General features: G+C 48.5%; 1 protein-coding gene across 4 annotated transcripts in view; it reads right to left on the bottom strand.

Moving 5' to 3' along the window:
• The window catches only part of DPP6 (dipeptidyl peptidase like 6), an 856594-nt gene that overhangs the window by 255168 nt on the left and 573567 nt on the right, over nt 1-27859 (bottom strand). For all 4 annotated transcript variants that reach the window (XM_078437168.2, XM_078437166.2, XM_078437169.2 and 1 more), the window contains exon 5: nt 19334-19408. In XM_078437168.2, the coding sequence (XP_078293294.2) occupies nt 19334-19408 (75 nt within the window). The remainder of the gene's footprint in view (nt 1-19333; nt 19409-27859) is intronic.

The following is a 27859-nucleotide window of genomic DNA, read 5'->3' as shown; positions in this document are numbered from 1 at the left end:
TCAGTCCTCGTCTGCTGTGACTGCTATCGCCACCATCGTGATCTCTGACGTTGGTGCCATCATAATTAGCAGTCTTCATCATTGTCCTTTCTACTGCTTTTTCCACCACCACCACCAACAACACCATCACCAAGACGACTGTCATGGTGGCCACCGTTGCAGCTACACCCAAGATTCCACTCTTAGTCTTAACCCTAATCTCGAGCGACAGCTCCTTTCCTGTACCCAAACCCTTCCTGCACTTTGAGAACCCACCCTGGGCATATGAGTCGCTGAATCAGCATCAGAGGGGAGACATTGGCTGCCCTTCCAGTCCCCAGCCATTGCCTGGCTCCCCCTTCCCAGTGGTCTCTGTGGTTGTGGTGTTTGCAACACTGGTCTATAACCTCAATGCCAACATGTGCCGAGAGACCCCAGGGAAGGCACAACAAACCACGTTTTAATTTTGCTTCTGAGCCTAAGCTTGTCTCCCTCACTGCTGTCCTCCAGGGCCCATGTGAACTTTCCATGTGAACTTTACTTAGCTCACCAGTCCTATCGCTGTGGCCTAATGGGCGACACTGATCATGGTTACCTTCCTCCTGGGGGAGGCCATCACTATGGCCTGGGACTGAGCAAGTAGTCAATAAACACTTATTAGCAGAATGGATGTTCGGGTTCGAGTGAAAAAAAAATGGGGTCTGCCTCATTAGGAAATGAAGGTCTATTTACCAAGCTTGGCTTTTCCATTTTAAGTAAAAACAGACCATGGAATATACTCTTTGTTTACAATAAATGTGAATGCTGTGATACCGAGGGATTCTAAAAAGACACCGAAAAATGATGCTCATGCTTGCATGAGATGTAAAAGCACAAAAAAACAGGAAGCTTTGGAAAGTGACAAGGATATAATGCTTGATCCATAAAAACAGAATTGAACCTAGAATTCGATTCCCAGGCTCATGTGCTTTGGAATCCGTTCGCCGTGGGACGGTTTTGCCCCCAAGTTGGCTCTGCTGTATCTCCACCCTGTGTGCTTTCTTTCTTGTTCGAGAAATGGTCGGGGGCACTCTGCTGGACAATACAGACTGTTGTGCCAACAAGTGACAATCCCAGCTTTCACTGCAAGACCACGTGCCCTGCTTGGCACGTCTTATTTTTATAAGCCATTGATACCTCAGAGCTAAAAAGTCTGTTTTTCCCAATTGCTAGTGGTGGGGGTAACGGAGGGGGGAGCTGAAGAAAACATGACCCTCCCCGGTTGTGTCTTCCTCCTCTGCACACCCCGTCCCCACCCATGGTCACAACACCAAAACCTCAGTTTCTATAAGAAGAGAATTAGATAGGATGGGATTGGCGTGAAGAAAGAAAACCCAATTATTTCTTCACTAATTCTCTCAATTACTTCATTAATTCAGAAGCATAACAGGTGAACCAAGGGTGCCCAAGATCTTAGCAATCTGGACAATGCTCATTTGGCTGCACAAAGGAAACACTAAGGATACACAACAGCTGTCTGCAAATATTTGAGGGTCATTAAGTGACAGTGGAGGAAAAACTGCATTTGCTGTTGCTCTGAAACTGGACTAATATGGCAGCCAATAGATACATGTGGATATTTAAACTTAGGCTAATTACAATTAAAAACCGAGTTCCTCCGTCACACCTGCCACATGTCAAGTGCTCCACCGCCATGTGTGGGCAATGGCTACCATCTTGGACAGCACAGAAACACAGCATTTCCATCAGTGCAGAAAGTGCCACTGGCCACTCCTCTGCCAAAGGTGGAACACGATTCAGGAACATGACATCCTAAGAGGTAGACTTCAGTCCGTCTAGAGAAGAACTCTGTAACAATCACAACTGTCCAGCTTCAGGAGTGGGTGTTCTACAGGGAAGGAACCTCGTAAAGAGAGAATGGAGAACAGAGCTAAGTAACGAGAGACAGGAACGTTCCCTTCTGGAGAAGTTGTGCCGTACGGTGACCGGATGCCCGTCTACGTCCCTCCAGTCTCACAATTCTACGATCTTATTCATCACAGAATATGACCGATGTGGTACAGGAAGAAGTACATGCTCATGTTGAGAGAGGAGGAGGAGGGCACCTGTTTAACACGCATCAACCAGTAATCATGACCCAAGTAGAAGGACTTCTGGGATGATCGAAATTATTTTTTTTAAGTTTTTTATTTTTCAAGAGAGAGAGAGAGCCCATGCATGCACGTGAGCAAGTCGGGGAGGAGCAGAGAGGGGGGAGAGAGAATCCCAAGCAGGCTCTGTACTGTCAGCGCAGTAGGAAATCAAACCATGAACCTAGAGATCACGACCCGAGCTGAAATCGGACGCTTCACCGACTGAGCCACCCAGGGGCCCCTGGGACAATCAAAATTCTTAAACGACATTTCACAAACAACAAAAGCTGGTGTCTGCATCCCATCCAACCCTGCCATCCCGCGAAAATTAGAGAAAAATTAAGCAAAAGTAACCCATAAGCCTCAGAATGCACACTCCGGTAAACGGCTAAAAGAGAGATTTGGGTAGAGTGGTTCACGGGCAGAGTCTTCCGCATCCAGATCCTGTTTCCCATTGACTAATGGCTTTGTGAGAACTGACCAGCCTGGCAGAGTTTAACAAGCCTCCTGCTCATTAAGAGAATGTGTCCGCCTGGTTACCAGGTAACTGAGTGTGTCAGGGTCCACGCGACAACAAAGAGCGCGGAATACTACCCACAGACACAAAGATGAAGTCCGTGCGGTTGCCGTAAAGTTACAATTAAAATTTTCTTTAATCTGGGGCGCCTGGGTGGCTCAGTCGGTTGAACGTCCGACTTCACCTCAGGTCACGATCTCACGGTTCATGAGTTCGAGCCCCGAGTCGGGCTCTGGGCTGATGGCTCAGAGCCTGGAGTCTGCTTCCGATTCTGTGTCTCCCTCTCTCTCTGCCCCTCCCCCATTCATGCTCTGTCTCTGTCTCAAAAATAAATAAACATTAAAAAAAATTTTTTTTAAATAAAATAAAATTTTTTTTAATCTGTAAAAACGTTTTTTAGGAATGCATACGTTATTAATTCGGTCAGGTGCATGGATATTTGGCTTCGAGAGAAAAGCCAGCTCGTTTCTTTAGCTCAATGTGCTGGTAACACCTGCAGAGTCTCAGGTAGACAGTTAAGAACAAGCTGTGGGGTGGCATCCTGGAATGCGTCACAGGCTAAGAAGGACGCAAGCAAGGCCTCAGTAACGAGACACGTAGCGTGCAGATCAGGGCAGATATTCTATTCTGAAGGGAGACATCACACGTCCCCGGAGGAACCGGGGGGCATCCAGGATAATCAGTCTCCCTTCTTGATTAGGAATTAAAGCGTCCACAAGAATTCCACTGACAGCATCTTCTAGAGCAAGCCTTTTTGGCCAGCAGGACCTCTCTTCCTCGGTGGGACACTCCTGGGGACAAGCAGGGATGGGGTGGTGTGTCAAGAGAAGCCACATTCATGGAGCCTGATGAGAACATGTTGCTCTCCACCCGCCCGTCCTGGCCAAGGGCCTAATGAGAGAGCCCGTGCCAGCAGCAGAGGCCCCGAGGGCTCCTGCTCTGCGGTCCCTGACCCGGATCTGTCTGCAGCTGCTCTCCATCATTGTCTGGGGGCGCAGATGTGGCTGCAAAAATCACCGACCATAGTCTCGTCCCTCCTACACTCACATTACGACTGATGACAGCTGTCACGGCTGCAGCCGTACGTGTGCAAAGCTTGATTCCGTCTACAATCCTGCTCCTCAGATCCTGCTTCACGCCTCTGGCCGGTTCCACACGCGGACTATCCGGAACAGATCAGCCCCGCACACGAGCAAGCCGGCGATCTTTGTCCCATCCGCTGGCCGCCACGATGTGTCCACACAAAGCAGTGACGGGGGAAGGCACGCAGGTGGGAAAGACAGCCCTGGGGTGCAATGATGATTTCGGTCTTGGCTTTACCACCAGTGGGTGAGCCACAGGACTTGGGGCAGTCAACGTCCACTCTCCAGAATTCACCTTCCTCATCTTTGTGCTTTGGAAGGTCCATTCCAGCCCTGTGATCCCATGATGCCGTCGGGCTACAGACAGGAGATGCTGGGGACTGGGGAATCAAGTCCAGGGTGCTCTCCACGCAGGAGGAGAGCCCTCAGAAGGTGAGTCTGTAGGCACAGGGGACAGGATTTGTGGCACGATTAGAACTGCAGGAGGCAGTGCCACGCCCCCCAACAGCCCCTGGGTGGGAGGTGCACAGGGGAAGGATCAGACGAGGAGCTGCGTGGTGTCGGTCTCGGCCAGAAGCCACAGGAGTCCAGACGAAGGCGACGGCAGTGGGAATGCAGAAAAACAGGATCCCAAGTTACCGGGGCCAATCGCTCAATTTGGTTCGAGTCAGGAACAAGGCAGCCACGTGACACACGGGTCACACAAGATCCAGGGACTCACGGGGAGAGGCCATCTGGAAGCACAGGGCAGGACGGGCACATGACGTGCGCTCCCTGACCCTGAGGGCAGAATGCTGGTGCCTGAGAGTCCTCAAGTCCTCAAGTCCTCAACCTCTCGCGTGGCCTTCTGTGGCGGGATAAGGCCGTGATTTCGCAGGAACTTAGAGAACTGTTTCTGTTTTCCCTTTCTTGATCCTATGGCATTCACTGGTCCTTTCGTACATTCACCCAATATTTGCCGATCATTTATTACCTGCCAGGTGTGAACGAACACCGCAGATCGTTTGTGCCTGTGGGGAGCCCACAGCTCAGGGACAGGAGACAGGCATGCTCCGCGGGAGGCCCAGGGCAACTGGGGAGGCCTCCCTGAAGAACTTACATTTCTCGACAGAAGACAACAGCAGCTGGACAAGGTCGCGGAGGACATCCAGCCGGAGGGAAGAGCGTGCGGTCACTTGCGATTCACTGAATTGCAAGCAGCAGAGTCCCAGGGCAGTGGCTTCGACAGGCAGGTCGGTTCTCCGGCACGCGAGTCTAGAGGACGCGGTCGGGGGGCAGTTCGATGGCGCCGTCCAGGAGGGCCGTCTCCTGCTCTGACGCCCTCCCGCGGGTTTGGTCCCTGCTTGTCCCACGTGCCTGGTGCCCCACGCTTTGCTGGAGGCGGAGCCACGGGGGAGGGAGGGCCACCCCGTCTCTCTTTCAAGAGAGCCACGCTTTCTCAGATGTCCCCGCTACGTGTCCACCACTGTGATGTGACACTGGTGTCCCGCCCGCCACCATGTGAGCCGGGCAGGGGAGCGTCTGGTGCTTGGAAATGTGTGAGCGGACACCAGCAAGCAGGGAAAGGACTCGGCCGTCCAGAGAAAGAGCCCGGCGCCCCAGGGGCGGCCAACCGCGCGTCCACGGCAGGGAGGGGTCAACCCCGCCTCGCGTCAGTCTGCGCCCCCCTCCCCAGTCACCGCCCAGCTCCCTCTCGAAGACAGAGCACGAAGGATCAGTCTGTCTTCACCTGCTTCATGAAGACCTCACCTCCCGGGTTTCTCCCCAGCCCCGGCACTGGCTGCTCCAGGCAGATGATGTGTGACAAAGGTCCTTCCTTCCTCTCCTCCCCGCACCCGCCCCGCCTCCCAGCCCTGCAGGAACTCAGGAACCACATCTTCACAGCTTAACCTGCAGTCCTCCATTTCGATGAAGCAGCAGGTAAATTCCCACAGCAGAATGCGTTACGTGCCCACACGGTGAAGGCAGTAAGATTCCAAAGAAGTCAGAGATTTTCTCCGTATCTGGACGCAAAAAGATTCTCCTCTTTAAAGCTACTTTCAGAAGGTTACATACTGTTTGTCGCCACTTATTTGACATTCTAGGAAAGGTCAAACTGCAGGGACAGAAAACAGGTTATTGGCTGCCAGGGGCTAGGGTAGAGGAGGGCCTGACCTCAAAGGGGATTTTCTGGGGTGATGAGGGCTCAGTATCCTCATGGGAGCTGACAGTCACACAAGCTTACACGGGCCTTAGAAGTCAGAGAACTGGGGGCGCCCGGGTGGCTCAGTCGGTTAGGAGTCCAACTCTCGATTTCGGCTCAGGTCATGATCTCGCGGTTAGTGAGTTCGAGCCCCGCGTCGAGCTCTGTGCTGACAGCACGGGGCCTGCTTGGGATTCTCTCCCTCCCCCCGTCTCTCTGCCCTGCTCCCTCTCTCTCTCTGTCTCAAAACAAAGAAACTTAAAATAAATTTTTTAAAAGTCAGAGAGCTGTCCACCAAAAAAAAAAAAAAATGTAAACCTTTAGAGAGAGAAAAATTCAATTTTTAATCGTTTTATGTATAACATGCTTCTACACTAAAACCAAAGAGATCCAAGATGGGTTGAGGACTATCATAGCTGTAATCCACCAACGACAGCATTTCCACATGCATTCTGGGCTGAGTGATTATAAAGATGAGCTGCAGAGCATTCTTACATATTTATGACATTACAAGTCTCCTTAGAACGAAGGGCTTTAAAAGACACTTCACAGAACATATGTCTATACGCACGGCTTAACAAAAGTGCAGTTAAGAAGCCTGAATCATGGAAGCCGAAATCGCTCACGGTGGGCAAACATTCCACCCACACAAGTGCTCACAGCCCCGAGGGAGGCGCTCTGACTGAACACCTGCGTCCCAAAGTCACATACTGCAGCTCTAACCTCCAGTGTGGCCGTATTTGGACGTAGGCCGAGGAGGAGTTAATTAAGGTTAAATGGGGTCATAAGGCTGTTCCCTGATTCGATAGGACTTGTGGTCTTACAAGAGGAGGCACCAGAGACTTGCCTCCCTCTCTCTCTCTCTGCGCACACACCGAGGAAAAGGCATGGCCCGCACACAGCAAGATGGCGGCCGTCTACAAGCCGGGAAGAGAGCCCGCATCAGAAACCCAACCTGGACTTCCAGCCTCCCAAACCGTGAGAAAATTAATTTCTATCGTTGGAGGCACCCAGTCTGAGAAATTCTGTCGTGGCGCCTGAGCTGATGACACTGATTTGGGTACCAGGAAGTGGGGGGCTGTTGTAACAGACGTGTAAGAATGAGGAAGCAGCCCCGGAAGTGGGTGACGAATGGAGGCTGGAGGAGGGCTGAGCTGCGGCTGGAAAAAGCCCGGGTTGCCATGAAAGAACCGCTGGTCCCTATGTGCATGTAAAGGCCGTTCTGATGAGCTCTCGGCTGGAATGAGGACCCGTCATGGGAAACGAGAAGAAAGAGTCCCCCTGTCATAAAGCAGCAAAGAATTCCGGCTGAATTATAGTCCCTTGGACTTGCGAGAGGACTTGCGAGCCTTGGAACTGGACAGGTGGCGAGGAGGCTTGTAAGCGGAACGTGGAAGGTGGGGGCTGGGTCCTCCTGACTGCTCACAGACGGTTTGAGAGGACGGAGATGAATGCAAGAAGGAGTGGTTATGTGGGAAGGACCGGAAACTGGACCACTCGGAACATGCTCCACCTACTCGTATTGAGGAAACGAGGAGGCCTGTCTGGAAGCGTCCCGACAACCCTCTGGTAGAGACCAGCCGGGAGCGAGCCGGAGTTCAACCAGCCCCTCGAGCCGAGGCAGACCCAGAGAGGGATCGTATCGCAGGAACACTGCTATCCGGGACCACAGGGGACAGTAACCTGGTACAGAACGAAAGAGGGCATGCCGATGTCTTGGATGCTACGGGACAGGACCGTAGAGCTCTCTGGCTGCAGACAGGCTGCATTCTCCAAGAAAAGGGAAGAATTCAGAAATCACGAGAATCATCAGGGCAGAGGGCAGCTCTCCAGGGGCAAGGCCCCTGTGAGAGAGCCTCCAGCCAGAGGATGATTCTCGAGACTTAAGACAGACACAACCTTGCTAGATGTGGAGTGTCCTCGGGCCTGTCCCCCTTTCCCCTTTCTGATCTCTCACTCGGAACGGGACGTGTGTCCCTGCCCGTCCACCATGACATTCTGGAAGCACATGACTGGCTTCACGGGCTCCCAGCTGCACAGGAGACAGCCTGAGGCTGAATCTGACCTCGGGCCTCAACCAGAGCAGATTCAGATGATGTTCAGGTGAGATGTGGACTCAGGTTAGAGTGGATGCCAGAATGAAGACTTGGGGGCCATCTGGACGGGAAGAACATATTCTGCAAGTGACAAGGACATGCACTTCAGGGGGCAGTGGTGAAGTGCCAGGGAATCGACTGTGTCCCCTCAAAATTCACGTGGGAGCGCTAACCCAGCATGACGGTATTTGGAGATGGGCTTCTATGGAAATAATTAAGGTTAAGTGAGGTCATTTGGGTGGTCCCTGATGTGACTAGCTGACTAGCACGGAGGGGCACAAATGAATTCAGTGACGGCCAGAAGACAGCTGGTAAAACCAGGTCCGGCTTCGCCGCAGTGGCAGGGGCAGCACAGTGGAGTCAGGAGGGTGCCTCACAGACAGGACGTTGAGTCAGCCACGACCCCGGGCAAAGCGGGCAGCCTCGTCCAGCCCCGGTCTCCCAATCTGTAGAATGAGAGGACAATGCTTTCTGGGCTTCACCCCAAGATCCTCTTTCCTCAGGGATTCGGAGGGAATGGACTCACTGGGGACCTGTCTCCTCCTTTCCCATCTGCCTCTCTGCCCCTCGTGGCGTGCTGGCCCGTCCCACCTCGTCCACTCGGGCTCCCTGGTGACCGTCAGCAGAGGACGTGACCGATACTCCATCTGAGATACTCCATCTGAGAGGACGTGACCGATACTCCGAGGGCAGATTGCCAAAGCATCACTTTCCCTGGCTTTTCCGAACACCCTGTGCTCGCGGGCAGCGTCGGAACCCTTGGTCCATTCGGAGCAGAGCAATCGAGTTAGACCTGACGACTGTGACATTATGCAGATTAACCTACGGGATGTTTTTACTAATTCTTCTTTCCTCACCCAAGAAGCGATGAGATCAAAGCCAAGTGTCCGTCAAATCTACCCGGGCATTTCTGTCCGTTCTTATTTCTTCGATCCAGCGTTAGGAAAACAAAAAGGTTTTCCTTCTTTCGGTAATCGTCTCTGGTAGCTGTTGTGGCAGCCAAAAAAAACTGAGAATTCTCAAAGCCCCAGATGAGTCGGTCAGGCGGCACGCTCAGTTATGGAAAGGTGCCTGGCTTGGGCTCCTTCCACGTAAGGGATGACCATCTTTCCAGTTTATAATTTCTTAATTAGGCAACAGGTTGCAGGGCTGCTGGAAGGATGACAGTGCACACTCCTCCTCTCCGTTTCCCACCTTCCGCGGACACAAGGTCTACCCCCTTCACACGCACCCATACCCACGCGCTCCCAAACACGCCCGCGGGAAATCCTGCAAACACGGGCTCGTTGGTGTCAGTCACGCTGCTGGCACCGCCCAGGAGAAGGTGAGACAGACACCGAGAGGCCCAGGGCAGCTCCCAACTTAAGGCTCATTCAAACAACTCATTGCTTCTGCTCGTTAATTTCTACAGGCTCCAAAACTGTGGTTACTGACTTGGCTGGAAGTCCCACCATAGCAGATGCATCAATAAAACCCGCCAAGCCTTGATGTACATGCACGTTATCACACGACCGAGCACTCTGGAGACTTCCTCTCCCATTTTCGGGGTTTTTCTTCCCCCCCCCCTTCAGGAGCTGCACAACCCAGTAAGAGGGAAAAAGACTGTTAGGAAATTAAGACCTATTGTTTAATAAAACACACGGTCCCAAGGCATTTGCTGTGTCGTGCGTGGAGCATGTCATGGGGTTTTTCAAATCACACGGCATCCCTACTGCGGAAAACACCAAGAAAGAAGCGGGGATACAATCAACTCTTAAAAACTACGTTCTGAAAAGTCTATCTGCTATCACACACATGACAGCTACGGCTGCCAGTGGGAAAAGCTGAAGCGTGCCCTGACCTGTTTCCAGTCGCAGGCTGTCTAATTTTACCGCCGAATGTAATGGCCATATGTGTGATATTGTTGGAAATACTCCGGAAGGCATCTTCACGGAACGTTGTGTTAAAGTGTTTTCCTTAACAGCAGTTGGAACCCAAGACCACAAATGGAACCGGTCCTAACATACAATAGTGATGAATTCCTTCCAGGTTTTAGTAACAGAAAAATGCTTCAGCCACCGAAAAGGGATAATAGATGATGATCTCTGGTGAAAGTCTCTAAGCCGTCACTATTGTTCAGGGGACCCCGTAGCTGGGTCCGTATCAATCAGCTTTGCGTCCCTGCATGTAATTGCTGCTAACGAGCTCACCCGCAATAATGGCCTGTTAAATGGGAACTGAGAAACAAATCTTTCAGGAAGAATTTGAGTCATTTTTCCCCTCGCTACGTTACAATGGCGGCCGAGTATAATAAAAGCAATTAAGTGTTCTCTATTTAATACCTCACTATGTCACTCAGCAAACCTCATTTCCCTTTCTTCACCTCTTTTATTACCGACGACACAAACCTCACTCATCAATCTGGCTCGCTCAGAGACCCTCCACGAGCTGGGGGCCCGCAGGAGTGACAGTCATCACGTTACCACCGCTCACCCTCCTCTCGAGGCCCCCGTCCGAGCCGGTCTCTGAGCTGCCCTGGCTCCTCGGACCTTCCACGGCATGGTATCCCCTGACACGCCTGCCCTGTGGCTAGCTGACACGTTGTGTCCCCCGTCTCTCAGCAGGTGCTGCCATTCTGCCCCCCGTCGTCACCGACGCCTGGTGCTCAGCGGGTCTCAACGCCCCCTCTGCTGTGGACTCTTCAATGGCAGGCCTGAGAGTAAGTCCTGCCTCCTCTCCCTCAAGCCGCGGGGAGCCCGGGCGGCACCTCGTCCCCCAGCAGCTCTCGCAGATGCCTGGCGGCTCCCCGGCCTTCCCACCTGCCTCATTCCTGCCACGGGGGACTAGCCACGGCATCTCACGTGCACTGGCCCACAGCGGCACACTCCTTCCGCAGCCACCGCTACCCAGACTTCTGACCCAATGGAAGACCCCCCCTTTCCTACTGCTGGTCCCTCCTGGTTTCACTTCCCTCCATGACCCCATGAGTGTCCATGGTTCCTCGAGAAAAGCACTCCTTCAAAAACGCCTTTAAGTCCCAACTTCACTACCTGCCAAATTTGCAGCCCCAGCTGGTACCAAGCACGGGACCCCAACGAGCCCACCGGTCCACCAGCGGCCCACACGGTCTTCGATCATCTCCTGCCTCCTTCCTCCACCACGAGAAGGGCCCTCTCCCAGAAGCCAGAAGGTTCTGGAGGGAGCAGAGTGAGTTCAAAGGCCCTGGGGTCGGCAGGGGCATGCAATGTTAGAGCCACAGAGAAGGCGCTGTGGCTGGACAGAGCAGGTGGAGAAGGCCACGCAGGTCTCAGGCCTCTGTCACATGCCGGTGTCCCGCCAGCCTGCAGGGGGAGCCACGGTGCCAGGAGACGGCCCTTATTTCAGGCTGAAGAGCACCTGGCCGCCTGCAGAGGCCAGTGTGGACAGGGAACAAGAGGGGAAGCATAGAGACCAATCAGCGAGGTTGCTCAGGAAGCGGTCAGCTTGCGGCGCTGGGAGGGGACAGGTTTCCTGGCACCTGTAAACCACAGCACACCGGGCCCCTGCTGGCCGCAGCCATTGAAGCTTCAGGCCCCGCCCGCCATGCAGGGCTCCTGAGGACTATTCTTTCGCCTGTGGGGACGCAGACATAGGCTCTTGGTGCAGCACTCCACGATACAAACGTGTCAAGCACCCTATGGAAACCACGCTCAAAAGTATTCGTCTTTAAACTGGGATCCACGAAGGGTACTTCAGGTAAGCTAGAGCCTCTATTTCTCCCCCGTTGCTGGAGTAGCACGCCTGTGCACCGTGAGCACACACACACACACACACACACACACACACACAAATTACCCGGACGACGTTTGCATTTTGATGAGAAAAGAACCACTCTTTGAACCACATTTTTCCTAGGCTTTGTACTGAGCTTTTAAACTTAGCTCCAAACCTGAACAGAAAGGCACATAAACAAAACAAAATACCCAAATTCTGTGTGTGTGCATGTTTGGAACCAGTTTGGTGTTAAAACGATACAATCACAAAAACCAGTAAACTAGGAGACGCTAAGAACCTGTTACTTCAAAAGCAACAAAAAACGGACGACCGAACTTCCAGACAAGGGAGAATCCACACTTATCCCTGACACCAGGCGGGAGGTTCGTGGGGAGGGGAAATCCACACCCGTGGCCACACGCTGGCGTGGCCCTTACGTAGTTTTGCAAGAACTTTGACTCATTGGGTTTTCACGAGCTGGCGGGGGGGGGGGGGGGGTCCGAGGTGTGCTGGGTGAAAACAGGTGTTTCAGACCCCGAATGACAACTTTCCATAATCGAACACAGGACGTGGTGGCTGACGACCAGGCCTTCCACAGGTGAACAGCCAACTGTAAGGTGCTTACAAAACAACGTGGGCAACGTATCTCACAAACTCTGCGAAAGACGGTTGGAACTAAAACACCAGACTGAATCACAGAGTAAAGGGGCTTCTGAGAAATATTGGGCGGGGGCCTGGGGATCAGACAGGGCACCTCTGGGCCCTGAAGAAGACCGGGAGGATTCACTGAAGGCCGGCCTCGCCCCTGCCGCGGAGCACCTTCCGGCTGCAGAAGAAGACAGAGAGCTCCCTGCAATGCTCTGCAGGTTCCCGGGGCTGGGCCCAGAAAAGGCTGTCAGATAAAGCGGAAAGATCTAGTCCAACAGCCCGAGAATTAAGACACACGTCTCCCTTGGATGCTCCTGGGCAAAGATTTCGTCGGTTCTCAGGAGGAAGGGATGTTAGGAAACATCAGAACCACACTGTAACTATGGCATTATTGGTTGTGGTACAGGAAGTCACATACCCAGAATTACACGAGTCACATGAATTCATTTGTAATAGAGTCAGCCTGTGAATATGGGGTCAATAATTTATAGCTAACCCCTTCTGTTTACAGAGTCTCAAGCTGGTTTTTAAAAGTTAACTCTCATACCCAGAGGTGACAGGTAACCACGCTGGACAGGTGCACTGAAGACTGAAGGGCAGGGTCACCTGGCCAAATGTGCTTGATCAGGCCTGTCCACGTTCGAGTGCTTTTCAGGCTTCACCTGAATTATACGTTCACAGTGGCTCAGACAGCAAGGCGGGCCACAAGCACTCACTCCGAGGACAGGAAGAGGGCAGGAAGTTATCCCACGTGAGACCGCTTCAAATTTCTGCAGTGAAAAGCCCAGCATCACATCCCATTCTCAAGTCGGAGCAGGATCAGCCTACAGGTGCGGGGAAGTGAGCCCCAGGAGGTGGACACGACCCCTCTCTCAGCCGAGGGACGGGGTCCAGAAAGCTCAGGGACCATGACGCTTCCTGTGGTGACACCAGCATTTCCCAACCACCCTGAGAAATACAGACATGAGAGAAGGTCTGAAAGTTTAAATTGCTAGAGACTCCGGAAAAACCCTGTTTTCTGCCCCCTCCGTGCGCTGGGAAATGCCCAGCTCAGCCCTCACAGATCGGTCCCCAAACCTCCCTGTCGTGGACGCAGGCGGGGACCCCAGACACAGCCGGAGACAGAAGACCAGGCCTCTAGGAACCACCATCTGTGCTCAGAATAGCAAATCACTTGATTAACTTCCCCAACTAGTTAATGGTGCCACCATTAACCAAGAATATATAATCCTTAGAAGAACAAAAGAGCATAATAATATTTCTTGGTACACTTTCCTTCTCCAGCACAAAACTTTAAAAATCTCTTTAAGATATGTGCCAGGAAACCACAAGAAATATGTCCACGTTTAATGGCCTAATGATTTCTCTCTGTATTCTAATTTTAGTGCTAAATTTGAGATTCTGGAAGTAGTATAAAAAAAAGAGAAAGTTTTCACTCGGGTTCCTAAGAGGATGATGGTAATACTACGCTTGCATGGACTTAGGCGGTATCTTTAGGCCGCTGGACTTGAAAATATAATACAAATAAAATGATAACGAGCAATTACATGATAGAGAATCCTCTTGTATGTCAAGGTCTGGGTTAGGCGTCTTCCGATATTATCCATTTACTTGTGGTGTAACCCAGACAGGGGGGCTGTTATCCATAATTGGTATCTATAACATCTCTGAGTCACTAATGGGCCACACAGTGGTATCCCCACTTCTCTGGTGAAATATTAGAGTGGTGTGCCCCCCTCCTCGGTCATCAGCAAGTCACTTGCAGAGGGGTGATGACCGTTTGGTGTTCCTGCTCCCGGCCCAGCCCTCCCGGGGCTTCTCCAACTCCTTAAAACTCTGAAGGCGGGGGAAGAAAGATTATTACTCTCTCCCGGCAGGTGTATTATGTCCTTCAGCAGACTGTGGGGTCACCAAGTGCCACACAGATACAAGGAACCACACTTTCTTACACATGGTATGACAGGCAGCCCCTGAAGTGCTCCCGACGACCCCCCGGGCCCCACATTCACTCCCTGTGGAATCCCCTCGACTCACGCGGGGGCAGAGCCCAGTGACATGTTTCTCACAAGCAGAGCAGGATGGGGAAGGCGTAGCTGTCTTTAGGTCCTGAGGGCTGGGACTGCTGTCTTTCTGTCACTCTCGGCCCAGCCTGCTTGCTGCTCTGATGAGGGAGACTGCCCCCCGAACTGGGTGGAGACGTCCTGTGGACCCAATGTGCAAAGGTGGTCCTGGGCTAGGGCTGGGGGTAGACGGGAGATCAGAGACCTTCCCTTGAGTAGCTGACAATGTAAAAATGGGCAAACAAACCAGTTTATGTCAAACAACTGGGAAATGGAACAACACTGCAGTGAGCCTAAGTAAATGAGAGGAAGGCACACACAATGAATAGTATAAAATTAAACTTAAAGTGTCTCTCCTTTGGCCCTTACTGTCCTCAAGACGCTGCGTTACTATCTGTATCCAAGCTCCTGGACTCTCTCTTCTGGTTGCCCCATTCTCTCCCGGCCCTTATCTACCACTTCTACTCCAGCCACTGAATGCAAGCTTCAACCAACCCCAAGTGGGTGCATTTGGAGAGCCCCCAGACCTGGCCCCGGACGCAGCCAGAGAGCCCCTTTGTGCTCAAAGGCATGCAACCTAGAAGTGTGGTTGCGGGAGCTCGTTGGGTTGGGCTACCCTCCATGGATGGAGGACAGGGGCTGACAGATAATGCGTCCTCTCCGAGCCTCCCAGGCGGACTTCCAAGATGCACAATGCTGCACAGAAGGCCCAAAGGCATCCAGAGCGAGTTGGTCACGATGGTGACCAATCTGGTGGCAGAGCATTCCCCCTGGGGCTTCGAGGAAAGGTGCAGGACAGAAAGTGAACCAGGACTTCAGCATCACGGGCATGGCATCTCACACCAGAAGGAAGAGTGACATCACCGTGAGAGACAGAGGACCTGCCAGGGCGGAGCCCCGTGCTACAATGTTCAGATGTCCAGAGTCCGCAATGGCCAGCTTTCCTCCTCCTTGGAGCATTTCCTTTCTGTTACACACATAATAAGACGCTTTGTGGCCTTTTCTCCCATCGGTTTGGACTCTCTTCTTACTCCTTAGAAGATTTATCCTTTATAACCTTTACAACATATTGAATTTCCTCAGACTCAGTCTTATATGCCTTCTTCACTTCCATATAGCTCTTGTAATTGTCCCCATGGGTCATGTCATCTACACCCACGGTTGTATTTCCCTCCTTTAAGTTAATTACTTTTGAAATTTTCTCCATTCCAGACACGGCTTATGGGATTCACACCCGTATATATTTTTTAATGTGTATTTATTTTTGAGAGAGAGAGAGAGACAGAGTGTGAGCAGGGGCAGGGGAGGGGCAGAGAGAGAGGGAGACACAGAATCCGAAGCAGGCTCCAGGCTCCGAGCTGTCAGCACGGAGCCCAACGTGGGGCTCGAACTCCTGAACCTTGAGATCATGACCTGACCTGAAGTCAGATGTCTAACCAACAGAGCCACCCAGGCGCCCCCCAACCCATCTTTCCAGCTATTTTCTTGTAAATTGTAAACTCTTGTTAAACGCCCCAGAGTCGCCTGAAACTCAGTTCCAAAAGCAAGCCCATGAACAGCCCAAGATATCGCCACCCTCTTTGTAACCCTGAACCTGATGGGCGAGCCCCGTCTTATCTCTAGCCACACTGGGTTTCTCTGTACCTCTTATTCACCACACACACCCTCCCCACCGGACTCTGTCAGAGTCCAGCTGAAGTTCCGATTCCTTCTGGAAGCCTTTCCGGGTCTACCTAATGGGGTCAAATTTTTGTTTTACGCTCACGAAACTCCTCTTGGCAGTTCTACGCAAGTGGCACTGGTTATGTGCCTACGTGACTGTATTGCAGGCTCCGTGACATAAGGTCGCTTGCCTCTTTTGCACGACTTAGTGCACAAAATGAAACTGAAGATATAAAAGAATAATTGGACGTGTCTCCACAAGACTAGAAGGAGCTTGAATCTTCCTGAGGAAAGAGCCCTGTGTCCAAGCCCTAGAGAAGGACACTTACCTAGGTTTGCCAGGTAAGTGCTTTCCATGGGCTATCCCATCCAGTCCCCAGCTGAGCATGGCTAGATGCCCACTGACCCCTTGTTTGAGGCAGGAAGCTGGGCTCCAAAGAGCTGATTGTTCCAGATAAGCACTTGAGCCTGGGGGCTGCTAGATTTGCAAGGGCACTGTGGGCGGGGCAGCAGAGAGGAGCAGTTGGAAGAATTGCTGTTTTCCTAATGCAAAGTGCAATATTTGGATATTCTGGGTGGAGCTGTGACCCAATGTATTGAAATTTTATTGCAAATGAAACATTTATGCTATTACACGAGAGATGCCTGGGAATTGGACAGTTGGTTCATACAAAACTATTTTTTATGACAGTCTTTTCAATGAGAAGTTGAGTTAGTGCCTAGAAACAAGGTATCCTGGCTGCCTTTGAAACACACAAATAAGGATGTGATAGACATAAATCCAAAGATAGAATTCCAGTTTCCCCACCATCAGATAGGAATCACATATGGTCATACCAATTTGGGAAACACTGTGTAACCCACATAAGAATATGAAAAGCTTCAACATATCCTCAGTAAAGAAACTTACTTGATTGTGTTTAACTAGAGTTCTTAAATTTATGTGACTATGGAAACTATATATTTTTTTTAATATCCAGGGATAATGACACAGACATTAAAAACAAAGTCGAAAGTCCTGGCTTGTGCCATTTCCTCCAGAATTACAGATCTAGACCCTTCCCTTGTAAGCCACCCACTTTTCTAAAAATATCTGCATCTTAAGTTATCCAGTTAGGAAGTTATGTCTAATACCCAACTCCAAGTCGTCCTGCAGAGGGCCAACATTTCCTCCAGAAGAACAGAACCTGTGCTTAGTTGTACGTCTGGTAACTGCTCACTACTTGAAAACCATGCAGGGTTGTTCCTTCGATTCAAGTTTAAAGTATCCATTTGCAGAGAATTTTTACAGAGCACACATTTTCAATACTTCAATTAGTTTTACCATTCACTAAATCCACTCCTGGTTTCTTACACTTTCCTACTCCAACACAGTCCTACCCCAAAGGCCAACGGATGCTGTGTGGTGAGAAACGGTTCCTTCAAGGTTCCTGTGGACAGCCAGTGTTTTTACATGGCAAAGACTCATATTTAGCAAAGTGTTCTTTACCAAAAGAGTCATCGCTTGGAATGGGAGTCCACAGCACTCTTTCAGAAGGAGCATCGGGACAGACAAGGAAGACCGATGGAGAGTTCTACCACGCACAGAACAGAATCATGGATGCGCCCACATCCCCCCGATGAGCAGATAGGAGACTCTCTTCTGTAAGATTTGGGAGAACAAATACAAAGTGTTGTGCTGAAGGCTTCTAGGAGCAGGAAGCTCATGAGGAAACCAGGCAACCCATCCTGGTGTTGAGACCCTCCCACTGAGAAAAGAGGCTCTACTAAGATGACCTAGTATCTGTCTTCCTAAGCTTTTCTCACATGGGTGTTGGCTGTGTCTCTCCCAGACAAACCCACGACAAAGGCATTACCCCATCCCTATGAGAGCCTTCAAGTACCTGCTGAGTTTTTTTCTCTTATTCAAGAGTAGAGATGACATTTTTGGTAGTGTCCGTGAAAGGAGCTGAACCACTCTGCGATCCACGTCCAACACGTCCACGTGCTTGAGGCTTAGAGAGGCAAGCACAGGGGTGGGTATAGGACTCGCACAGTCCCAAGGCTGAAGGATGCCTTCTACCAGGTCCAGTTCCCTAACCTCCCGCAATCAGATAAAGATGACCAGCTGTTCCAAAGGAGGTGGATGGAAACAATGAAAACTTTTGTGTTATGGACATTAAAACAACAGAAGGTGGAAGAGTGGAGACAGTTTTTCAAAAGATGTACATTTTGAGGAAAAAGATGGAAATCTCCAATAAATAATCCAGCTGTCAAATACCTTTTAAAAGAAATTCTAAAAATTCTAGGACTGGGCTCGGATCTCCATGCAAACCAATCTCCCAGGTACTCCAGCGGAATGTAATTCAACAAGCTAGACTTCTCGTGCAGGGACAAGAGCCTCTCAAACACCCCAAGAAGGTGTTCAGGCTTGACTTAAAATCCAGGTACCCGTAGAGCTCACAGAAGCGTCACAAAACCCTGGACAGAATGGTCTCAGAAGAACAGGAAAGGCAGTGGAATTCTGTATTTTACTTGCCAGAGAATAAAGTTCCACAAATGCACATTTCTAAAGTTGCCAATCTCTTATAAGCTGAACATCTGCTTCACTGATACAAATAAATTTCACCTTCAAGCTCATTTAAAATTAAAGAGCCGAGATGAGTTTTAAATTACGAGCATGTTAAAAGAATAAAAGGAAAAGAAAGAGCTAGTTTTAGGCAGCCACTAAAGCCCAGAGTGAGATTTTATAGAAACTTCTGGTGCAATTTTATGGGAAGCTCATATATGAAGTGCTAAAAACAGGGATTTATATAATGAAAAGTGATATTTCAAGTCTTGTCTAGAATACTATGATGGCTAAGAGATAATTAACATTTCATTTTAGTTTAGGGAGAACCTGACAGTTGGTTTTTGTTCTCGGGATAAAATTTATGGTATGATTGAGAAAATGGCAAGGAAAAGAACTACACAAAAGGGTAAGATAAATCTTTATAAAAAGACAACTTCTAATCATGTCCCTCAAGAAAATCCTACGAAATTGCCCCTAAAAGGAGTGATTTTTTTTTTTTTTTTCTGCCAAAGGGATTTTTATACCTTTCTTCTCTCCTAGGTGGCAGTGTGGCATAAAAAGAGACTAATTCGGGACCCATCAACCGTTTCAGGATTCCAAGATCACGGAGAATGAAGGTTCAAGGGAAAATACTTAATAGGGTCTCAGAAGGGAGAAACAATTTTTTATAGACAGAAAAGAACGGTACTCACTGGCTCCACGTTGTATGAAAACAGAGCATATTCCTTATCTGGAGAGATTTCATATCGGATGGCTCTTAATGATTCCTAAAAGGAAAAAAAAACACAAATAATTTTATTTTTTTTTAACATTTATCTATTTTTGAGACAGAGAGAGACGGAGTGTGAGCAGGGGAGGAGCAGAGAGAGAGAGAGAGAAGGAGACACAGAATCCGAAGCAGGCTCCAGGCTCTGAGCCACCAGCACAGAACCCGATGTGGGATGGAACCCACAGACAATGAGATCATGACCTGAGCCAAAGTCGGACGCTTAACCGACTGAGCCCCCCAGGGGCTCCAAGAAGATGGTCCCTAAAAGGCAGAATTACATTCTACACATTGTTTTGCAGCTTGCTTTTTCCCCATGATAGACACCGGCCCCCGAGTCGGTCCGTGTGCAGAGGACCAGCTGTGGTTCTTCCTTCAAATATCTTCCTGGTACACAGGCAATCTTACCCACAAGAAATCATCAGAAAGGCTATTTCCCTTCCACTCCCCTCCCCAACCTTCTCCGCTGTGATCACACTGCTGTGCAGACCCCACGCCCACTCTCTGTCCACAGGCAACCCTACCAACGATCGTACGGCCACGTGCAAACACACAGATGTGTAACCACAACAAAAAGTGACATCACACCATACATCCCTCACCTGGGTTTTCTTGAGCAACAATTGGTTTGGCCTGAAGTGCTGACCTTCAGAGCTTCCACAGACCTACATGGTGTGGATCTCTCTTGATTTACTCAGTCCTTACTAAAGCGTGGTTACAGAAGATTCTTGGTATTCATGGCAGTAATGTTCTAGAAAGTCCCCACAAACTCTGAGTCAGGGAAAACTGCAGCACACTGTTCCTAAGGGAAACGCAGCGCTAGGTTCTGGTGAGGGTCTGGTCACAATACTTTGGTCAGCCAACCTACACATAACCTTGTTTCACATGTGTTTCTGCTTAAAGACATCTTATTTTTTTAAGTTTTTTTTTTTAATGTTTATTTTATTTGTGAGAGAGAGACAGAGTATGAGTGGGAGAGGGGCAGAGAGAGAGAGAGAGAGAGAGACAGAATCTGAAACAGGCTCCAGGCTCCGAGCTGTCAGCACAGAGCCCAACGTGAGGCTCGAACTCATGAACCGCGAGATCACGACCTGAGCTGAAGTCAGATGCTTAACCAACTGAGCCACCCAGGCGCCCTTCAAGACATCTTACTGACTGTATGCCATTGACTCACTGACACTGAACTCATAGTGAACAACACTACACTCAGCCTGAACAAATCATCTCACAAATGTGTCTTCTCCGTATGGCACATCACAGCCTTCTTGCATTTCGGAACACTACCGCACTCCAGCATTATCCTTGGGGGCCATTTTAAACAGCATAATCACCAAGAAAAAGCACAAAGAACATGGAAAGCATGGCACGACATAGACCACACACACACACACACACACACACACACACACACACACACCTGTTCACAGCATGAGATCTGGAACCCCAATTTTTTGGCCACTATGCACACATCTGGGAATGACTGGAAAAGCACCATGACTGTTCATGTGGACATTACAGACACAGTTTAGCACACGGGTGCGTCTGCAAACACAGAAGCTGTGAGTGGCGAGGATGGGCTGGGATGTGTGTCCAGTGCAGTTACGACTCACAACGTTGCAATAAAAATCCTCACCCATGTTTGTTTTTTATGGAACACATTTCTAAGGGCGGGGTTGATGATGCACAAGTTTTTAAAAAGTGCAAATAGATATTGCCCAGTTGCTTTTCGAAATGTTTCTGGAATTAACACTCTCATGACTGATGAGCGAATGCATCCTTTCTCCCTTCTCTGGCAGAAATGCTGCCATACATTCTTCCGTTTGGCCCTCTGATGGATGTCAGGTGGCACCTCGCTGAGAGTTTAGTTCCTATTTCCCTGCCTCGGGCACATTTGATCCTCACTGGATATTTTTGGCAATGCGGATTTTATCTTTAGAAAACTGTCCATCCCTGTCTCCCTGAAGGTACCTGTTATGCTGAGTTTTCTATTTTTTCTGAAGCTCACTCCTACCACGTTTTTATCCCCACTTCTCTTCTCAAGGTGACCAGAGACTAACTTGCTTAATGTCGTCATGACGTCTCAATTCTCCTCTTGGCACAACTCATCACTTGCTCCTCCTCAAAACCCTGTCTCCACTTGGCTTCTAGGACGCACACCTGGTTTTCTCGTACCTCCTCGATGCTTCTCTTCATGCACGTTCGCTGGTTCCCTTCATTTCTCTGACTTCTGAATGTTGGAGTAACCAACATAAATGACTGGGTTTCCTATCGGAAATCACATCCTAGGTGACACCATCCACACTCGTGGCTATGAAATCCAAGTACCTGCTGACGATTCCAAGCGTCACATGTCCAAGACCCTGTGAACCCAACTGGACTTGACCCTGACCTTCAGATGTGTATGTCCCACTGCTTCCCTGGCACCTCCACTCGAATGTCAAGTGGGAGACTCAAGGTAATGTGAATACAATACAGCCCCTCATATTCTGTCCCTTCTCCCTCCAGCCCCAGCAACCCCACCCCCTCAGCCGCTCAGGGCAAACTCCTGGCTCTCCTCTCCTCTGTCTCACACATCTTAGATCTAGCCGAGCAGAAACCACTGTTGGGCTACCATCAGAGTCTATTCAGAACAGGCTTCCCTTCCCCCTGCCACCACCCTGGTCTCAGCATGAGTCTTCCGCTCGGGCCATGGCAGTAACCTTCCAGCGGTGTCCCCAGGCTCTAACTTTGTCCCCTGCACTCTACTCTAGCTGCAGGGGCCGGGGCCAGCTTTTCAGTACAGGAATCATCACCCTGCCCTCTGCTTGAAGCCACACCACCTTGGCTTCCATCACAGTGGGCTAAAAGTCAAAGTTCCCACTGAGCAGTGGGGCTACTCCTTGGTCCCCACCTCCAAGTATGGCCTCTTGACCCTGCTGTAGACCCAGCCACACTGCTGTCTACACCTTCCATGAGCACGCCAGGCACACGCTGGCTTCGTGGTCTTCATGACTGGTCTTCCTCTTGCTTGAAAAGCTCTAGATTGTCACCTGTCAGCTTTCTTCTCAGGAGCCTCCTTCTAAGTGAAGACTTCCCTCTCTTCCATGGCCATGAGATCTAGAAATCTCAATAGGCTTGCCTCCAATTTTTCATAACCCTCATCCCTTATTTTCCTAGGCGTACTCACTATTAAAATAATGTATATTTAACCTATTTATCTCATTTAGTGCCCTTCCCCTCCCCTAGAATGTAAGCTTCTCGAAACGAGGGCTTCTGAAAGAAATCTTTAACTTCTCTCTGCAATGCTTTGTAGTTTTCAGCATACAGCTTTTGCCCGTATTTCGTTAGATGTATCCCTAAGTATTTGGCATTATTGATGTTTTATATATGTAAAATATACACATCTGAATATTCAGTTGTTTATTGCTAACATATGGAAATAGAATTGATTTCGGTACCTTGACCTTTTGTTCCACAACTTTGCTAAATTTCATTAATTGTTATAGCAATTTTTTTGTACATTCTTTAGAATTTTCTATCTAATCATATTTTCTGTGGCTGAAGAGTTTTTTTTCCCCACTCCTTTCCTAATTAGATGCATTTTGCTTCTTTTTATAGCCTAATTACACACTAGAGAGACGCCCGTATAATGTCCGGAAATATAATGAGAGTGGACACCTCGCCTTTTTCCTGATCTTAGGGAGAAACATCCAGTCTTCATTAGTAAGTGTATTAATGGCAGGTGCTTTTGTAGATGTCTGTTATCAGGTTGAAGATGCTCCTGTCTATTTCCAGTTTGCTCAGAATTTTTACAATGGATGTTGAGTTTTATAACGAGTGTCGAATTATCTCCAATGCTGCTTCTGCATTTTTGGAGATAATTACGCTGTTTTGTTCTTTTTAGTCTGTCAAAATGGTTAATTACATTGTTTGATGTTCAAATGTTGAAGCAAACTTGCATTCCTTAGATAATCTCTATAGGTCATGATGTATTAACCCTTTTATATACTGCTAGACATGATTTGCTATTTTGTTGAGGATTTCTGCACCTGTGTTCATAAGGGAAATTAGTCTGTGGTTTTCTTTTCCGGTAATAACCTCGTTTGGTTTATACTTGAGGGAAGTGCTGGCCTAATAAATGACTTGGGAAGTATTTCCTCCTCTTCTATTTGTTTTGTAAGTTTGTACAGAACTGGTATAATGTTTTCCTTAAATGTTTGGTAGAATTGACCAGTGAAGCCATTTATTTGCACCTTGAATTTTCTACATGTGGAACTTTTTGACCATTAATTCCTTTTACATCAATATAGGACTATTGAGAGTCCCTATTTCACTTTTAGTGAGCTGTGATAATTTGTATCTTTTAAGGATTTATTTATTTCACTTGTTTATTCTCATTTCATTGTCAAGTTTATTGATCTATGGCTACTACAAATATTTTCGATTACCCTTTCCAAGCCTGTACTGATGGGACTTTCTTCTGTTCCTATTATTGGTTTTCGTCCTTTATCTTTGTTCTTGATCAATTTCATGAATCTTTTTCAAAAACCAGCTCTGGGTTTTGTTTATTTTTTTTCTGCTATTTTTTTCTTTTCCATATGGTTGATTTTTTCCCTTTAGTGCCTTTCTTCTGCATACTTACACATCATTCCTTTTTTTCTAGGTTTGTTTTTTTTAAGGTGCATGCTTAGATCTAATAATAGGAGCACTTAAAGCAATAAATTTCCTTTTAAGTGCTGCCTACCTGCACACCATAAATTTTCATTTTATATGTCTTAATTTCCCTTCATTTCAACACATTACCTAATTCCCATCTGATTTCTTCTTTGGCCGATCCGTCACTTAAAAGCAGGTTGTTTAATCTTCAATCATCAGGCCACATTCCAGATATTTTTCTGCTGTTGATTTCTACTTTAATTATGTATTTGCTAGACACTGGTCTTTGCGTAATTTCCAACCTCCGAGATAAATTGAGACTCGTTTAATGGCCCAGACTTTTATCAGTTTTGGTGAATGTTCCACGTGTGCTCAGAATGAACGTGCTCTCTGTTGGTGAGGGATGTGACCCATCAATGTCAGTTAGGTCAGTTGGCTGACCGTGCTTTCAAGACTTTGGTATCTGTCCTGATCTGTTTTCCTACATGTTCTATCAACTACTCAGAGAGGACCGTTGGAACCTCCCACTTCAATTGTGGATTTGTCCACTTCTGGTTTTGGTTCAACCGATTCTGGCTTCAAATCTTATAGCTCTATTGCTAGTTGGATATACCTTCAGCATTCTTCTGCCTTCTTAAAGAACTGACCCCTTTATCCTTATGAAATATTTCTTTTTATTTCCAGTAGTAGGGACTCTTCTGTAGTCTACTTTGATATTAACAGGACCATTCAGGCTTTCCCTTGGTTAATGTTTGGATGGTATGTCTGTTTACATTAATTTTTAATTTTAACCTGTGTCTTTCTATTGAAAGTATATATCATAGAAGGCTTAGAGCTGGGTCTTGCTTTTTAAAACTCACCTTTGAATCCTCTGGGAGTAATAAGGGAAGCTTATGGACATAATGATATAGGAAACCTGTCCTTTATACTATAGTTATCTTCCACCCTGCATTGTATCAGATTTCTGCTCTGGGTGTCCTGCCCAAGAAAATTCTAACATGTTCCAAAGATTTTATGTGTATATGTTTGCAGTTTTTAGTCAACGTAGAGTGTAGGAGAAAAGAATTAGAAGTCTTATATGAAAAGGAACTGGACATCTTCACATTTAAAGACCCTTTCATAAAAAAAAAGATGCATTTTTTTCAGGACTAGCCAATTCATTCTCTTTAAGTTCCCACCAAAAGCTTAGCTACATGTTGACCACATTTACCTCTCCTGGCATTGTTCATTCCCTTATGTAGATCCAAACGTTCACCCGGTATAATCTTTCTTACCCCAAAGAACTTCCTTTCACTTTCTCAGAGTGCTAGTGTGTGGCCAGTGAATGCTCTCGGATTTTGTCTCCAGTTTATTTTATCTTTAACTTTGAAAGATATTTTTGTTGCATGTAGAATTCTAATCTTCAATAAGATTTTGTAGTCTGCGTTAAGTCTTATGCTGTTCTTGGATTTATGAGAGAACTTTTGTTTTTGTTCATATAGTGAATGGAATATTCTAGGTACTTAAGTCTGTGAAGAGAGGGCCATGGATTTATTCACATATTTTTTGTATTCAGCCACATGAAATTTTTTCCTTATTAATTACAGCTTAGGTAAACTAACATCTTTTAGATTTTCTAGGGATGGAATTATGTTACCCAGAAAAGAAAGACATTTTTCTTTCGTTTTCTAGTTCCCCATCACTTACTCCGCTTGTATACGGCATTTCCTGCTATCTCCAAGAGCACATTAAATATGAATAGTGATGGTGAGTACTCTGGCCCGACTGCAATTGACATAGTTCTACTGTCTGCCATTGAGAATGGTTTTCACTGCTAGTTGGCTTAGGGTAAATGGTTTTTGTCATATTTAGGCAGGTTTTCCTTTTCATCTCACCCAGAAATTTTATTAGCAGTTATTGATAAGCTTTACCAGTTACGCTTTCAGTGTCTGTGATGTAATCATCAAGGATTTTGCTGTCATTTTGTAGTTGTAATGGGTTTTGCTGATTGAGTTCTTGATATTTAAATGCTGTCGTCATGAGTACACGATTCAGAGTGAATCACGATTCCGATACATGAGTGGGTTCCACTTGCCAATATTGCGGTTATAACGTCTGCAGCTACACTCGCTGGTGAGACTGGTGCGCAGTTTCCATTTTGCGTTATTTGGGGCTGTTTACTCATACTCAGTAACGTACTTTTTAAGAACATTACCCTGATTTTTATTATTTTTTTTAAGTTTGTTTATTTTTATTTTTTTTAATTTTTTTTTTTAATGTTTATTTTTTGAGACAGAGAGAGACAGAGCATGAATGGGGGAGGGGCAGAGAGAGAGGGAGACACAGAATCGGAAGCAGGCTCCAGGCTCTGAGCCATCAGCCCAGAGCCTGACGCGGGGCTCGAACTCACAAACCATGAGATCGTGACCTGAGCTGAAGTCGGACGCTCAACCGACTGAGCCACCCAGGCGCCCCTAAGTTTGTTTATTTTTGAGAGAGCAGAGGAGGGGCAGAGACAGAAAGGGAGAGAGAGAATCCCAAGCAGACATCCGTGCTGTCAGCGCAGAGCCTGATGCGGGGCTCAATCCCACGACACGATCATGAGGTCATGGCCTGAGCCGAAATCAAGAGTTGGATGCTCAAGTGACAGAGCCACCCAGGCGCCCCATCCTGACTTAGAAAAACATCAATCTACACATATGACGAGCCCATATGTATGGAATTGTCGGCGTGTTGCCGGTGAGACACTTATGCCAAGGGCTGGTGTCTTGTTTTCATGTAACGGATAAATACCGTGTGATCATAAACGCAGAGAAGGAAAGGCGGCCGTGAGTGAAAGAAAAAGATACAGGATGATGGAATGCTCCAAATCATCAAGGAATGGAAAAGAAATGGAGAGCAGGGAGTATAAATACATCCCTGGGCTGTTTTGTGAAAATCTCCTCAGAAAGGAAAACAAGGAAATAAGTAAGATTGGTAACGATAAAACCAAAGGCAGATGCTGAGAAGATGGCACAAGTTATGGGGACACCCTGTGCACCTCGATGGGAACACACATCAGCCTTGGCCAGACAGGCGGTGGTGAGCTGCCCGTCCCCGTGCACGAGGAAGGAGGGAGCGTGTGCCCCTGGGGGTCCTCCCGGGGAAGGCAGCCACTGTCTGCATCTGGGCCCTTGATGCACCCTAAAAATCATTAAATTTGGAGTCAGATCGAAGCAGGTGCCGCCCCTGCACTGGTGGTGAGAGCCGGAAGAAACCTGAAAATGCAGCTGGACAGAGCAGAGCAGACCCACCACCGAGAAAAGCTCTCACCTCGAAAACAGGTAAATCCGCACGGTCGCGTCGGCAGGTGTTGCATCAGGCTGGCCTGACACAGTGTTTTGCGGGTGTGATCCTTATTTCGGGGCAATGTGCAGTGGCCACGGGGACAGGCAGCGGTGGCCTCACGGTGTGAGCCCCGCACCTGAGGCCGTGGCACCCTCCTGGGCCGTGGGACACTGGCCCCAAGACCCCTTACGCCATCTAGAAATGATGTAGCTCGGGACCAGCCCTGGGGGCTCTCAGCTACCAGCTACGTGACTCAGAAAAAGACCCCTTGGCCTCCATAAACCTCGGTAGAGTGGGAAGAATATCCCGCCTGCCGCTCACAGGGTTTCAGTTAAATAAGGAAACACGCGTGGTGTTTACGCCGTAAGCACTCACATAGCCTTGCGTGTTGAATGAACCCCGCGTGCACCCTGCAGCGTCCCCCTCCTTCCTCGGTTAGCCCTGGTTTTGTCCTCCACGGCCCTGACTGCTCCCCACTCCGGGTGTCTGAGACCCACGCCCACGCCCCCGG

This window comes from Panthera onca, chromosome A2 (assembly GCF_046562875.1).
Source record: "Panthera onca isolate mPanOnc1 chromosome A2, mPanOnc1 haplotype 2, whole genome shotgun sequence".
NCBI classification, from domain to species: Eukaryota; Metazoa; Chordata; class Mammalia; order Carnivora; family Felidae; genus Panthera; species Panthera onca.
Note: the sequence above shows the minus strand (reverse complement) of the source record. Positions and strands in the feature narration are given on the sequence as shown.